Source organism: Leucopleurus acutus (assembly GCF_964270905.1).
Source record: "Leucopleurus acutus genome assembly, chromosome: 18".
Lineage (NCBI taxonomy): Eukaryota > Metazoa > Chordata > Mammalia > Artiodactyla > Delphinidae > Leucopleurus > Leucopleurus acutus.
The window spans coordinates 76,657,979-76,673,061 of record NC_139160.1 but is presented as its reverse complement, the minus strand read 5'-3'; the positions used below and the strand labels follow the sequence as shown (position 1 = coordinate 76,673,061).

At 43.2% G+C, this 15,083-nt stretch overlaps 1 protein-coding gene across 2 annotated transcripts in view; it reads left to right on the top strand.

Moving 5' to 3' along the window:
- The window catches only part of ANKRD10 (ankyrin repeat domain 10), a 33,033-nt gene extending 27,269 nt beyond the window's left edge, over positions 1–5,764 (top strand). Inside the window, exons 5-6 of one of the 2 annotated variants that reach the window (XM_082859501.1) lie at positions 586–675; positions 4,132–5,764. In XM_082859501.1, the coding sequence (XP_082715627.1) occupies positions 586–675; positions 4,132–4,607 (566 nt within the window). In that variant the 3' untranslated portion in view covers positions 4,608–5,764. Of the gene's footprint in view, positions 1–585; positions 827–4,131 lie in introns of both variants that reach the window. The other variant, XM_082859502.1, reaches the window with a different exon arrangement.
- Positions 5,765–15,083: the final 9,319 nt, after the last annotated feature.

Genomic DNA, 15,083 nt, shown 5'->3' with positions numbered 1-15,083 from the left:
TGGAACCCAGACGTTTAGTGGGTGTTTCCAGTTGCGTTGCATCTTGGTGCAGAGGGCCAGAGCTGCTCTCGGGTGGTACTGGACAAACCTGTCTTGATCTCGGCTTTTACTTAATTTTCTGTTAATGAAATAAGTTAACTTTTTTTTAAATTTGAGGACCGTTTTAATGGTTTTTATGTTGTTCAAGAATTGTCATTTCTTTATGAAAAACAACTGAAGGAACATGTGGGGGCATAACGTAGAGTGTCCTGAATCTTTAAAACTAGCTAGAAATGTCTCTGAGTTGTATAACTGCTTTACATTGTCTAAATAACAGCCCTAAATGAAAATTTATGCCGACAAGTAAATCTCAAGTAGGTATCTGAAATGCCATGACTTTTCATCGAAACTGCACATCTGAGGAATTGTTTTCTGCTGGGGAAAGTACGTTTCTTGGTAGTGTGCCAAGTCCGTTAATAATCCGTAGATTGTAAAGTTACCGGACAGTTTTGGAGCCTCCAGTGCTCAGAAGCACTGAGAAGCATCTGTGTTAAAGTCCTCTGCTTCGGTGTAGGGAACCTAAAATTGCCTTTGTTTTCTGTGCAGCTCAAAGCTCGGATGACCCCATGCCGCTCCTGAATGGCGAGGCGGAAGACGATGCTGACAGCATGCACGTCGATAGAGAGTTTGTAACAGGTGGGAGTGGACAGTTTCCTGTTAGCCACAGCAGCGGTCCAATGGTCGAAGACACCAAACAGCAGGAGGGTGGTTCTGTTGGACCGAAAGAAATAGAAATCTATACTGTTTCAGCAATGCAGACCCCCTGCCGTTGCAAGAACCAGTATGCGTGTTACTTCTAACATGCGTTCGCTCAAGCAGTTTTTGCGCTTTGTCCGGTGTTTTAAAGAATGTTATGCTATAATCTGCATATCTTGGACAAGTTTGTAGCTATGAGGAGGAGTGTTCTGGTGCATTTATGGATATGGGAAATGTAAGTGCCATCTTCCTAGTTTGATTTGAGACTTCCTCAGGGTGCCTTGTTTAATTTTAATGAGGTTTCACGTTTTTCATTTTCTGACATAGGACCTTGGGGTGACTCTACCAAACGAACATCTATTGCTAGTAATTTCGAAGCGATAAACAGCAAAAGGAATGTCTGGCTGTAAACACTGAGAACTAGTAGATGTTGTGGTTTTGACTTCTAACCAGTCAGGCCACTGTGAAATCTCTGACTCGGCATTCCTGGTCGCTTTGGTCTGTGTGGCGCTCACTCTGAATCTGCTAAGATGTTGAGCGCCGTGTCTCACAGAGCACACTTCTGCGCTAAATTGGCGGCATATTAAAACACTTGAGAGTCATTTTTGGTTTTTAAAAGGTAAGGGCTTTGTTTCTTTTACTATTTAGAGTAAAGATTTAGCCATTTAGCTAATGCTTTTTTCTACCATTCTTTTTTTTTTTTTTTTTTTTTTTTGCGGTACGCGGGCCTCTCACTGCTGTGGCCTCTCCCGCCGCGGAGCACAGGCTCCGGACGCGCAGGCTCAGCGGCCATGGCTCACGGGCCCAGCCGCTCCGCAGCACGTGGGATCTTCCCGGACCGGGGCACGAACCCGCGTCCCCTGGCATCGGCAGGTGGACTCTCAACCACTGCGCCACCAGGGAAGCCCTCTACCATTCTTTTATCTAGGTGACCATGAAAACATTTTAGCCATTCTCTTAATATGTTAATATATTTGGAAATAGCTACTGTTTTTTTTAAAGTTTTATTATTATATCTGTATGCTAAATTCTTTACTGGGGATAAAAGATTATATATATTGTTTCCCAGAGGTACATGAAAAAAATCATTTTTGTTCACTAAGATGAAAAGAAAATGTGTACATCTTTCTAGAAGCTACAGAATTGTTACAGATGGAGTCACCATTTTGCCAAATACTTAAATGAAATGGGTAGATCTTCCAAGGGAAACTCTGAGTGGATAATACATTTAAAGATCTTGGCTAAAGATAAATAACAGAACTCAAAGCCAGCTTTTTAAAAAATGTCATTGCTACATGCTTTTAAAAAGGCAGAAGTAATCACTCTTTAATCTTCAAACATTAATTCCCTCGGTTTTCGGATTAAATTTAATGCCGCTCTTGAACCTAACGTTGAAAAGGCCAACGTTTAAACTCAACTCATCCCATACGACAGGTGCCAAGTAAGCATTCCCCATGTTTTTCATCACTGCGTTTATAACACTCTCTGACTGAATAAACAAAAGGTATGGAATTGCTAGCGGTCACTTGCAGTAGGTGGGCGAGGGGTTGGGGTGCAAGAGGCGAGTCCTGGAAGGCACGTTGGAACAGAGTGTATGGGCGGCCCTGGGCGGTCCTGCAGACCGTCGGCAGGTGCGGGTCTGACCAAGCAGCCGTAGGTCGTAGCCAGTCTCTGGGAGGTTTGCTGCTCTCATGCTCAGTTTTACTAGATGTTTCATAATGACATGGGGTTACAACTAGCCTTGATTTTGAGAATGCATAATGGAGCTAATTTACTTTAGCTGGGCACCAGAGAAGAATGATACACATGCAGTGACCATTAAACAAAAAAGCATCCGTCTAGTTAACTCGGATTTCTGAGGCCCAGTCACCTAAAAATATAGTTTCTATCTTTGTTAGTAGTAGTATAGTTGTCTTATTAACTATCAAGGTCAACATCCTACTCATGAGTTTTATTACCCAGGAAAAGCTGTTTATTTGGGGGAAAAAATAAGTATTTCCCTGGGAATAACTTGTTTTATTTTTAATTTTACCTCATGTTTAGTTCTTGAAACACTTGTTCTCCAGCCTTAAGTTTAACTAAATAGAAAATCTGTCGTTCAATTTGCAAAGAAATAATCCATAATCCGCTGAAGAATTTATAGCGGCTGTTAAACTGTGTCACTTAAACTGCCAGAAAATTGATGATTAATAGAATGTTTAGAAGATGTTTTTGTTCATTGAACAAGATGTGATTTTTTTTGTCATCGGAAAGATTTTCAGGACACACAGAAACCTATGTCTGGGTGCCAGTCGGGGGTCATAGTGTGCGGGGTGTAAGGGTCATGGGACACACACCTGTGTGTCCTCATTCTAGAGGTTACAGAGTCAGTGCTTCTGTATTTAATGTCACACTTTACTTGAACAGTGCAGAACATTGGGGTAAATTTTAACATCATTAAGCAAGTCATAATTTTAGACCATTCTCTGTACTGTTCTGTGAATTCCTGTGCACATGAATATTAATTCTTGAGTTTCACTATACAGAAAATATCTTGTAATTGCCTATTCCCATGTGTCCAAGCGTTTTGTGATTGACATTTTTTTCCCGTAAGACACCTCCCTCTTAACAGATGTCTATATGTGCAGATTATGGTTTTTGAAAGTGGAACCTTGGAGATCATAGTCACTGTAATTGCTGAACTCAGAAGAAACTCTTCAGAACTGTGCTCTTGGCCCAAGACTGTATGCATGGAATCATTAGGGTTCATGGTTCTTCCTGCAGTCTCACGGTGCTATGTGGCATTTTGCAGAAGTGCTGTGGGATTCGAGTGTTGCTGAGGAAAGCGCTCCCTGTTCCTATTCCTGTGTGCGCGTCCCTGGCTTGGAGGAAGCGCTCTGAGGAGCCTCCTGTGACGCTGTCAGACTTTGTCCCGGGAGCCTCCTTAATTCACATGCTTCATCAACTGCTTTTCTTTTTTTTTCTTTTTTTTTAATTTCTTAAAAGCTGGAGAAGTTTTTGGTTTATTTTAACCCTTTGTGGGAACACGGTCAGTTCTGATGGACTTTTTCACACGTGACGATTTTTAAAACTGCTCTCCAAAGTAGTCTTAAACTGAGAACAGTTCAGTGCTGTTGGTGTTTTTCATGCGGTATGTTTGTTAGCTGAAGTTCTTTCATTTGGTTCCCCAGCACTAATGAAATCTATAAATGTTTCCTATCTTACCAGGCAAACGCTTCTGTTGTGTTTTACTTTTAAATCACTTATGCACCGTTTTTTGCCTTGCAAGAGGAACTGGTTTGTTTAAAGAAAGGAAACTAAATAAATCCTTTAAAACAGTAGCAGGAATGAAGCATTTTAGACTGTCTCCTCCCCTCTGGTTCTGAATTTTGGTGACAGGTGTATTTCTTAATGCAGATACGAAAAACAGTAGCTCCGTATCGAATACACTGACAAATGGATGTCTCATCAATGGACATTTGGACTTCCCTTCCACGACACAGCTCAGTGGGATGGAGAGCAGGAGTGACCAGTGCTTGACAGGACCTAATGGAATTGGCGGTGGACTAGTTCCAGGACCGCCGTTTCCGAGTAGCCAGGGTTCTCCCTGTGTTAATGGGACTGAAGAGCCAGAAAAGGGCACGAGCGTTAACCCCGAGATGTGCGGCTCTCTGCACCTGAACGGGAGTCCAAGTAGCTGCATAGCCAGCAGGCCTTCCTGGGTGGAAGATATCGGGGAGAACCTGCACTACGGACACTACCACGGGTTTGGAGACACTGCCGAAAGCATCCCTGAGCTGAGCAGTGTGATAGAGCACTCCAACTCCGTGAAGCTGGAGGAGGGGCACGACAGCGCCGTCCTGGGCACCATGCACCTGTTCCACGGCTCTTAGGGCCGAGGCCGCCGCTTGGACACATGAGGCCTCCTGCTAACCAACTCCGAATGCTAGTGTAGCATCAACCTGAAGGAATGCCACAACTTGTACTATTTTCTTACACTTCAGCTTTCTGAGAAAGTGCACTCTACTCGGCAGGTTCTCGCTGAGTCCTAGCATGAGCGCAGGTAGGCTTATTTAGCACACACGTGTCTCTCCGTGGGACAGTGGGGGCCTCTCTCACGGTGCACTTTTGAAATTTAATTTTTCTGCTGCCAATCTCAATATTTTCTCTTGAATACCATCACCGTAAATCGCCATTTTTCCTTCCGTCAAATTAAATCGTATCTGATCAGGATAGATTGCAGACAGTGAATGAGGTGCCTGGTAACTTACCCCTTTGCACGCGGGCATCATTTTGAAGAGCTTGCTTTTACTCTTTCCAGTAGAATTTTTGACAGAAGACAGCTCTTTCCCTATGCAAGGTACAGCCTTACAAAGATTTCTTGCAGTGATTTGTATGAAGAAAAGAACGTTTGTCTTTTTCAAAGTCTTTTCATTGATAACTTTGCTACGTGCCGTGTGGTGAAGGTCTTACTTGTAGGCACACGTATTGGTTTGGGGACATGAGTGGTCCCTTCTTTAATGGTGTAGCTCACTGCCCTGGATTTCACTGAAAGCACCTGCAGCCTGGGACTGACTTCTGATTTGATGTGTTTTTATTCCACATTTCCTACTCGGACTCTAGGATTTTTACCACAGATAATGGTTTCCCCTATATGTAGTGGAAGTTACTCTTTGTAGGGGACTGTCAGGTCAAAATATTTAACTGATTCTTTTGACATATATTTTCTTTTTTCCTTGTTTTTGTTTTTTGGGGTTTTCTGCTTTAAAATATATACCACTATGTATATCCAGTTAACTGAGGGAATTTTAAATCTCTCTTAATAAAGCTGCATTAAGTTTATGGTTTTATAGAAATTAGCTTTTGTTTAGGCAACTAGTGGTTACACTGTGCAAATATTGTCATGAATTTTTACTTTTCTGATTTTTGTAATAAAAATTGGTGAAGATAGAGGATGTGTCAGATGAACAAAACCAATGTTCTCAGAGTGTTACTAACATTTTGTTTTTAAATTGTCCTTTACACATGGAATAAACAAACGCTCACGCCCGATGTGTCTCTGGGTATGCTTCCCTGCGTGAGGGTGGCCCGTGGGAGGAACTGGAGAGGTCGACTTCTACTGCTGCCTTTCATTTTGCTTGTAAGAGTCCATCTACTCTTCTGATCCTCCCATGTACTCCTTTTCACCGCTTTTGGTTCGTTCACATGCTCTAATTTTATGAACACTCTCACTGGATCTCTCTTGGGGGTAGGGGGAGGTATAAATTGCTGTCAGCTAACAGTATTGTCCCTGCATGCTTATTTTCATAAAAGACCACAACCATAGTTTCCTAAACTTCTTTGGGCTGGCACGTATTAATAAATGTAAGCCTTTTAAGTATATAAATTAGAGTTAATAACGGCAACAGAATAGCCATTCTGGCATGCCTAGTATGTTATTTAAAACGTTTATTTTTGTACGTGATGGAAAAACCTGCTAGACCAAGTGAAGGAGCACGAGCCTTTGGAATTGTCACAAAAATTACTCTGTGCTGAGAGCAGAAGTCAGAACATCTGCCGTGTCACCCCCGCCTTCTCCCGTGCAGGGTCAGTCATCACGCCCGGACGCAGGTGACCTCGGAAACCTTTTTAAGGGACTGATCATGAAGCCACCCAAGTGGCTGAGTTTCAAGACAGAGGAAACCTAATGCCGTTCTCTCATTCCCTGCGTGGACTGTATTTGAAGGTATCTCAGAGACTTCCTGGTGAACTAATATTTGCTGGAAAACATTAAATGAATCTCTTAAAATACGCTAAAGGTCAGAACATTTGGTTAGCCATGGAATTGGGGAGAATATGACTGCTTCTTGGGGATAAGAATATTGCATAGAATCTATATTTCGGCAACCTCTGTAATTCAGTGGGTGCATGATACATTGTGGTTCAAAGTCGCTGACATAAAGTGCTTAGAAATACATAAGATTGTTACGCTGGAATTCTGTCTTGCCTGGAATTTGCTTCAGAATAATGTAGGACTGGAGAGTGAATGGGACGAAACTCAAACAAGATCTGGGCTGAGCTGATTAGGACTTTAAGAAGAAAACAAATGTTCTAATACTTTTAAAAACTGCAGACATCATTTTGACGTTGACCAAGAATAAGCTCAAATTTTGCTCTGCTCAACTTACCAAAATTCATTTCATGCTGAACTCTCACGGTAGTTCACTGGTTCTTAACATTTGGTCTGAAGAGCCTTTTAGGTGCTTGTATTAAATACTAGTGGCAAGCAGCTGGAAAGTGAAATAAATAAGTCCACTTACAGTAACGTCAAAACCATAAAATACCTAGGAGTATGTCTTAAAAGGTGTTCTAGACCTCTACACTGGAAACTATAAAACACTTGTGAGAGAAAGGTCTCTATAAATGTGTGGAAGTATGTAGTAATTGAGAAAGGAGAGGTATTTTAATAGCCTTTGCAGTTGATCATGGGTATTAGATACAAAATCAAAACTCTGCAGAGGTGGTTTCTACAGCAATGGTTTCATAAAGGTTCAATGTTGAATCAGAAACCATATGGATGAATTTCTTGTAGTCAGTTACATTAAATCTGTTTATCTTTGTACTTTGAATGGACGGCTAATCATGCATGATTTTATAACATCATGCCTTAGCTATCTGGAAAATATTCTTTTTTTTTAATCTTCCTTTTTTTTTTTTTTTTTTTGGCTACACTGCACAGCTAGTGGGATCTTAGTTCCCCGACCAGGGATCGAACCCCTGCCCCTTGCAGTGGAAGCACGGAGTCCTAACCACTGGACCGCCAGGGAATTCCAGAAAATATTCTTTAACTGAGGTCCGCAGACCTTCCAGATGTTGAAACATTTCATTTAATATTTAGAAAAACTCATTAATATCACTAACTATAAAAGTCCGAAGCTGACTTCATTCGCCACATATACTGTCATTTGTTTTCCTTGAAGTGACAGGCTCACTTGGTTAATCTTCTTTTAAATCACATCTGCCAAACATAAAAAGTCATATAAAGTCTTAATAACCATTGTCAATTATTTTTAAATAAAAATGATGTTTCTAGAAAGAAAGCAACTGGTTACGTTGTAACACAACCACCCAGGCAAGTGCTTTCCCTGGAGGCAATATTGTACTTTGTTCCACGTGCTTTCCATTTCATCACAGGACATGTACTCAGTGGTTGAGATGTAATATGTATTTTTTGCTTCATCAAGGACATTTTTAAGTGAAATTGGCCTTTTTTAACTGCACAGCAGTGAAGAACATAGTGGTAGTCAGGACAGTCGTTGCTGAGGCTTCACCGTTGCTTCTGAGCCACTGCAACTGTCAACACAGGAGAAAGCAACTCACATCTTGATAACATAGCTGTGACCTTTTGGGTCCCTGAAATGGTCCCCGGGTCCTGGGGAGTCTGCTCATCCCAGTTTGAGAACTGCTGGATCAACTGTGCCGTTAGCGTTTGGGCCGATGAGACCTCAGCAACTGAGGGATAAATGCTGGGATCTAGACAGGGTTCTTTGAATTGCTCTTTGGGCCTTTCTGTAGATTGAATTTTTTTAACTGAGAGCAACAGAGAATGGAGGAAGACTAATTGGAGACAATTAGAAACCTTTCTGAAGAGTTTTCCTGAAAAGAGGAGCCAGGAAGTAGGCTGTAGGGAGAAGCGGACGTGACATCAAGAGAGAGTTTGAAGATGGAAGATACAGGAGGGAAGGCTGGAGGCCCAGGTGAGCACGTGAGAAGGGGTGGGTCCCCTGATGGCGCTCGTTTCTGGTGAACTGTGAGCCCCCAGCTTGGGCAGGTGGCTTCCAAGAGACACTGGCATCCCAACCTGTGGCTGCAGCCATAGGTGACCCTGGGCAGAAGGGCCGAGTGGACTTTGAGCTGAACCGCGTTACAGTTCAGCTGAGCCAGCTGGACAAAGCAGCGGTTGGAGTGGCTGGGATTTAAGCTGAGGAGGGGGGTGGTGGGGGCGGGGGGCAGTTCTGATGGAGGTGATGGCGTCGGCTAGTCAGGCACCGCGGGGACAAGACGGTACAGTCACCGTGAACAGTGAAACAGCCCGAGCAGAGTGAAGGGCCAGGGTGATCCAGGCAGCAAACCCTCGGGGGAGGAGGCACAGGCTCCGGATGGGGGCGTAAGTGCAGCCAGTGGTGGGGCGGTTGCCGGTGCTGGCTGATGAGGGGGTGAAACTGGGCCAGGCCGCCCCCCCCAGGCCGGGTGGGGCCTTTCATTTCCTAACAATACTGTAAATATGAAAGAATTTTTTGCATAAATTTGTCTCATACCCAGTCATCTTGCTGAATGTTCCTAGCCGAATACTTCTTTGGTTAAGGCTTTTTTTTTTTTTTTTTGCGGTACGCGGGCCTCCCACTGCCGCGGCCTCTCCCATTGCAGAGCACAGGCTCCGGACGCACAGGCCCAGCGGCCATGGCCCACGGGCCCAGCCGCTCCGCGGTACGTGGGATCCTCCCGGACCGGGGCACGAACCTGTGTCCCCTGCATCGGCAGGCGGACTCTCAACCACCGCGCCACCAGGGAAGTCCTGGTTAAGGCTTTTAAATTTTGTAGTCATATTTTATACCATACATAAAAATTAACTCAAAATGGATTAGAGACTTGAATGTAAGATCTGAAACCATAAAACTAGAAGGAAACATGGAGAAAAACTTCTTGACATTGGTCTCAGCAGTGATTTCTCGGATATGACACTAAAGGCACAGGCACAAAAGCAAAAACAGACAAGGGTCACTGCATGTAACTAAAAATCTACACATCTACTGAAACAACCAACCAAGTGAAAAGACAACCTATGGAATGGGAGAAAATATTGGCAAACCACGTATCTGATATGGGGTAATTCCCAAAATATGTCAGGAACTCCTTCAACTCAATAGCAAATAAACAAATAACCTGATTTTAAAATGGGCAAAGGAAGGGGATTCAAGATGGCAGAAGAGTAAGACGCGGAGATCACCTTCCTCCCCACAAGTACATCAGAAATACATCTACACGTGGAACAACCCCTACAGAACACCTACTGAACGCTGGCAGAAGACCGCAGACCTCCCAAAAGGCAAGAAACCCCCCCGTACCTGGGTAGGGCAAAAGAAAAAAGAATAAACAGAGACAAAAGAATAGGGACAGTACCTGCACCAGCGGGAGGGAGCTGTGAAGGAGGAGAGGTTTCCACACACTAGAAGCCCCTTCGCGGGCGGAGACTGCAGGTGGCAGAGGGGGGGAGTTTCGGGGACCCGGAGGAGAGCACAGCAACAGGGGTGCGGGGGGCAAAGCAGAGAGATTCCCACCCAGGGGATCGGTGCCGACCAGCACTCACCAGGCCGAGAGGCTTGTCTGCTCACCTGCCGGGGCGGGCGGAGCTGGCAGCTGAGGCTCGGGCTTCGGTTGGAGCGCAGGGAGAGGACTGGGGTTGGCGGCGTGAACACAGCCTGCAGGGGGTTAGTGCGCCACAGCTGGCCAGGAGGGACTCCAGGGAGAAGTCTGGACCTGCCGAAGAGACAAGAGATCATTGTTTTGGGGTGCGCGAGGAGAGGGGATTGAGAGCGCCGCCTAAACGAGCTCTAGAGACGGGCGCGAGCCGCAGGTAACAGCGCGGACCCCAGAGACGGGCATGAGACGCTAAGGCTGCTGCTGCCGCCACCCCGCCACCAGGAAGCCTGTGTGCGAGCACAGGTCACTATCCACCACCCCCTTCCGGGGAGCCTGTGCAGCCCGCCACTGCCAGGGTCCCGGGATGCAGGGTCACCTCCCCCGGGAGAACGCACGGCGCACCTCAGGCTGGTGCAACATCACTCCGGCCTCTGCCGCCGCAGGCCTGCCCCGCCCTCCATGCCCCTCCCTCCCCGCGGCCTGAGTGAGCCAGAGCCCCCGAGTCAGCGGCTCCTTTAACCCCGTCCTGTCTGAGCAAAGAACAGACGCCCTCCGGCGACCTACACGCAGAGGTGGGGCCAAATCCAAAGCTGAGCCGCAGGGAACTGTGAGAACAAAGAAGAGAAAGGGAAATCTCTCCCAGCAGCCTCAGAAGCAGCGGATTAAAGCTCCACGATCAATTTGATGTCCCTGCATCTGTGGAATACATGAATAGACAATGAACCATCCCAAATTGAGGAGGTGGACTTTGAGAGCAAGATTTATGATTTTTTCCCCTTTTCCTCTTTTTGTGAGTGTGTATGTGTAGCTTCTGTGTGAGATTTTGTCTGTAAAGCTTTGCTTCCACCATTTGTCCTAGGGTTCTATCCGTCCGTTTTTTTTGTTTGTTTGTTTTCTCTTAATAATTATTTTTTTATTTTAATAACTTTATTTTATTTTATTTTACTTTATCTTCTTTCTTTCTTTTTCCTTCCTTCCCTCCTTCCTTCCTCCCTCCCTCCCTCCCTTCGTCCTTTCTTTCTACTTCTACTAATTCTTTCTTTCTACTTTTTCTCCCTTTTATTCTGAGCCGTGTGGATGAAAGGCTCTTGGTGCTGCAGCCAGGAGTCAGTGCTGTGCCTCTGAGCTGGGAGAGACAACTTCAGGACACTGGTCCACAAGAGACCTCCCAGCTCCACATAATATCAAACAGCGAAAATCTCCCAGAGATCTCTGTCTCAACACCAGCACCCAGCTTCACTCAACGACCAGCAAGCTACAGTGCTGGACACCCCATGCCAAACAACTAGCAAGACAGGAACACAACCCCACCCATTAGCAGAGAGGCTGCCTAAAATCATAATAAGTCCACAGACACCCCAAAACACACCACCAGACGTGGACCTGCCCACCAGAAAGACAAGATCCAGCCTCATCCACCAGAACACAGGCACTAGTCCCCTCCACCAGGAAGCCTACACAACCCACTGAACCAACCTTAGGGACAGACACCCAAAACAACGGGAACTACGAACCGCAGCCTGCAAAAAGGAGACCCCAAACACAGTAAGATAAGCAAAATGAGAAGACAGAAAAACACACAGCAGATGAAGGAGCAAGATAAAAACCCACCAGATCTAACAAATGAAGAGGAAATAGGCAGTCTACCTGAAAAAGAATTCAGAATAATGATAGTAAACATGATCCAAAATCTTGGAAATAGAATGGAGAAAATACAAGAAAAATTTTAAAAAGACCTAGAAGAAGTAAAGAGCAAACAAACAACAATGAACAACACAATAAATGAAATTAAAAATTCTCTAGAAGGGATCAATAGCAAAATAACTGAGGCAGAAGAACAGATAAGTGACCTGGAAGATAAAATAGTGGAAATAACAACTGCAGAGCAGAATAAAGAAAAAAGAATGAAAAGAACTGAGGACAGTCTCAGAGACCTCTGGGACAACACTAAACGCACCAACATTCGAATTATAGGGGTCCCAGAAGAAGAAGAGAAAAAGAAAGGAACTGAGAAAATATTTGAAGAGATCATAGTTGAAAACTTCCCTAATATGGGAAAGGAAATAGTTAATCAAGTCCAGGAAGCACAGGGAGTCCCATACAGGATAAATCCAAGGAGAAATACGCCAAGACACATATTAATCAAACTGTCAAAAATTAAATACAAAGAAAACATATTAAAAGCAGCAAGGGAAAAACAACAAATAACACACAAGGGAATCCCCATAAGGTTAACAGCTGATCTTTCAGCAGAAACTCTGCAAGCCAGAAGGGACTGGCAGGACATATTTAAAGTGATGAAGGAGAAGAACCTGCAACCAAGATTACTCTACCCAGCAAGGATCTCATTCAGATTTGATGGAGAAATTAAAACCTTTACAGACAAGCAAAAGCTGAGAGAGTTCAGCACCACCAAACCAGCTTTATAACAACTGCTAAAGGAACTTCTCTAGGCAAGAAACACAAGAGAAGGAAAAGACCTACAATAACGAACCCAAAACAATTTAGAAAATGGGAATAGGAACATACATATCGATAATTACCTTAAATGTAAATATATTAAAAGCTCCAACCAAAAGACATAGACTGGCTGAATGGATACAAAAACGAGACCCATATATATGCTGTCTACAAGAGACCCACTTCAGACCTAGGGACACATACAGACTGTAAGTGAGGGGATGGAAAAAGATACTCCATGCAAATGGAAACCAAAAGAAAGCTGGAGCAGCAAGTCTCATATCAGACAAAGTAGACTTTAAAACAAAGACTATTACAAGAGACAAAGAAGGACACTACATAATTATCAATCCAAGAAGAAGATATAACAATTGTAAATATTTATGCACCCAACATAGGAGCACCTCAATACATAAGGCAAATACTAACAACCATAAATAGGGAAATTGACAGTAACACAAGAATAGTAGGGGACTTTAACATCCCACTTTCACCAACGGACAGATCATCCAAAATGAAAATAAATAAGGAAACAAAAGCTTTAAATGACACATTAAACAAAATGGACTTAATTGATATTGATAGGACATTCTATCCAAAAACAACAGAATACACTTTCTTCTCAAGCGCTCATAGAACATTCTCCAGGATAGATCATATCTTGGGTCACAAATCAAGCCTTGGTAAATTAAAGAAAATTGAAATTGTATCAAGTATTTTTTCTGACCACAACGCTATGAGACTAGATATCAATTACAGGAAAAGATCTGTAAAAAGTACAAACACATGGACGCTAAACAATACACTACTTAATAACCAAGAGATCACTGAATAAATCAAAGAGAAAATCAAAAAATACCTAGAAACAAATGACAATGAAAACATGATGACCCAAAACCTATGGGATGCAGCAAAAGAAGTTCTAAGAGGGAAATTTATAGCAATACAATCCTATCTTAAGAAACAAGAAGCATCTCAAATAAACAACCTAACCTTACACCAAAAGCAATTAGAGAAAGAAGAACAAAAAAACCCCAAAGTTAGCAGAAGGAAAGAAATCATAAAGATCAGATCAGAAATAAATGAAAAAGAAATGAAGGAAACTGTAGCAAAGATCAATAAAACTAAAAGCTGGTTCTTTGAGAAGATAAACAAAGTTGATAAACCATTAGCCAGACTCATCAAGAAAAAAACGGAGAAGACTCAAATCATAGAATTAGAAATGAAAACGGAGAAGTAACAAGTGACACTGCAGAAATACAAAGGATCATGAGAGATTACTACAAGCAACTCTATGCCAATAAAATGGACAACCTGGAAGAAATGGACAAATTCTTAGAAATGCACAACGTTCCGAGACTGAACCAGGAAGAAATAGAAAACATGAACAGACCAATCACAAGCACTGAAATTGAAACTGTGATTAAAAATCTTCCAACAAACAAAAGCCCAGGACCAGATGGCTTCACAGGCGAATTCTATCAAACATTTAGAGAAGAGCTAACACCTATTCTTCTCAAACTCTTCCAAAATATAGCAGAAGGAGGAACACTCCCAAACTCATTCTACAAGGCCACCATCACCCTGATACCAAAACCAGACAAAGATGTCACAAAGAAAGAAAACTATAGACCAATATCACTGATGAACATAGATGCAAAAATCTTCAACAAAATACTAGCAAACAGAATCCAACAGCACATTAAACGGATCATACACCATGATCAAGTGGGGTTTATCCCAGGAATGCAAGGATTCTTCAATATACGCAAATCAATCAATGTGATACACCAAATTAACAAATTGAAGGAGAAAGACCATATGATCATTTCAATAGATGCAGAGAAAGCTTCTGACAAAATTCAACACCCATTTATGATAAAAAAAAAAACCTTCCAGAAAGTAGGCATAGAGGGAACTTACCTTAACATAATAAAGGCCATATATGACAAACCCACAGCCAACATCATTCTCAATGGTGAAAAACTGAAACCATTTCCACTAAGATCAGGAACAAGACAAGGTTGCCCACTATCACCACTGTTATTCAACATAGTTTCAGAAGATTTAGCCACAGCAATCAGATAAGAAAAAGAAATAAAAGGGGGCTTCCCTGGTGGCGCAGTGGTTGAGAGTCCGCTGCCGAAGCAGGAGACACGGGTTCATGCCCCGGTCCGGGAGGATCCACATGCCGCAGCTGGGCCTGTGAGCCACGGTTGCTGAGCCTGTGCGTCCGGAGCCTGTGCTCCGCCACGGGAGAGGCCACGACAGTGAGAGGCCCGCGTACCGCAAAAAAAAAAAAAAAAAAAAAGAGTGAGATGAAAGTAGCAACACATAAAAATAACCTATCAGGACTGCTTTCTGCTTGTCTCACATTACACAAAAGAGAATTGGTTTTTCTAATTTTGTATTACATATATAGATGCATTCTAAAAATGGGACTTTGTGAGTGAGCCCATAATTTTGTTGTTGATAATATACATTATACTCTGTGTACATGTAGAAGGTAG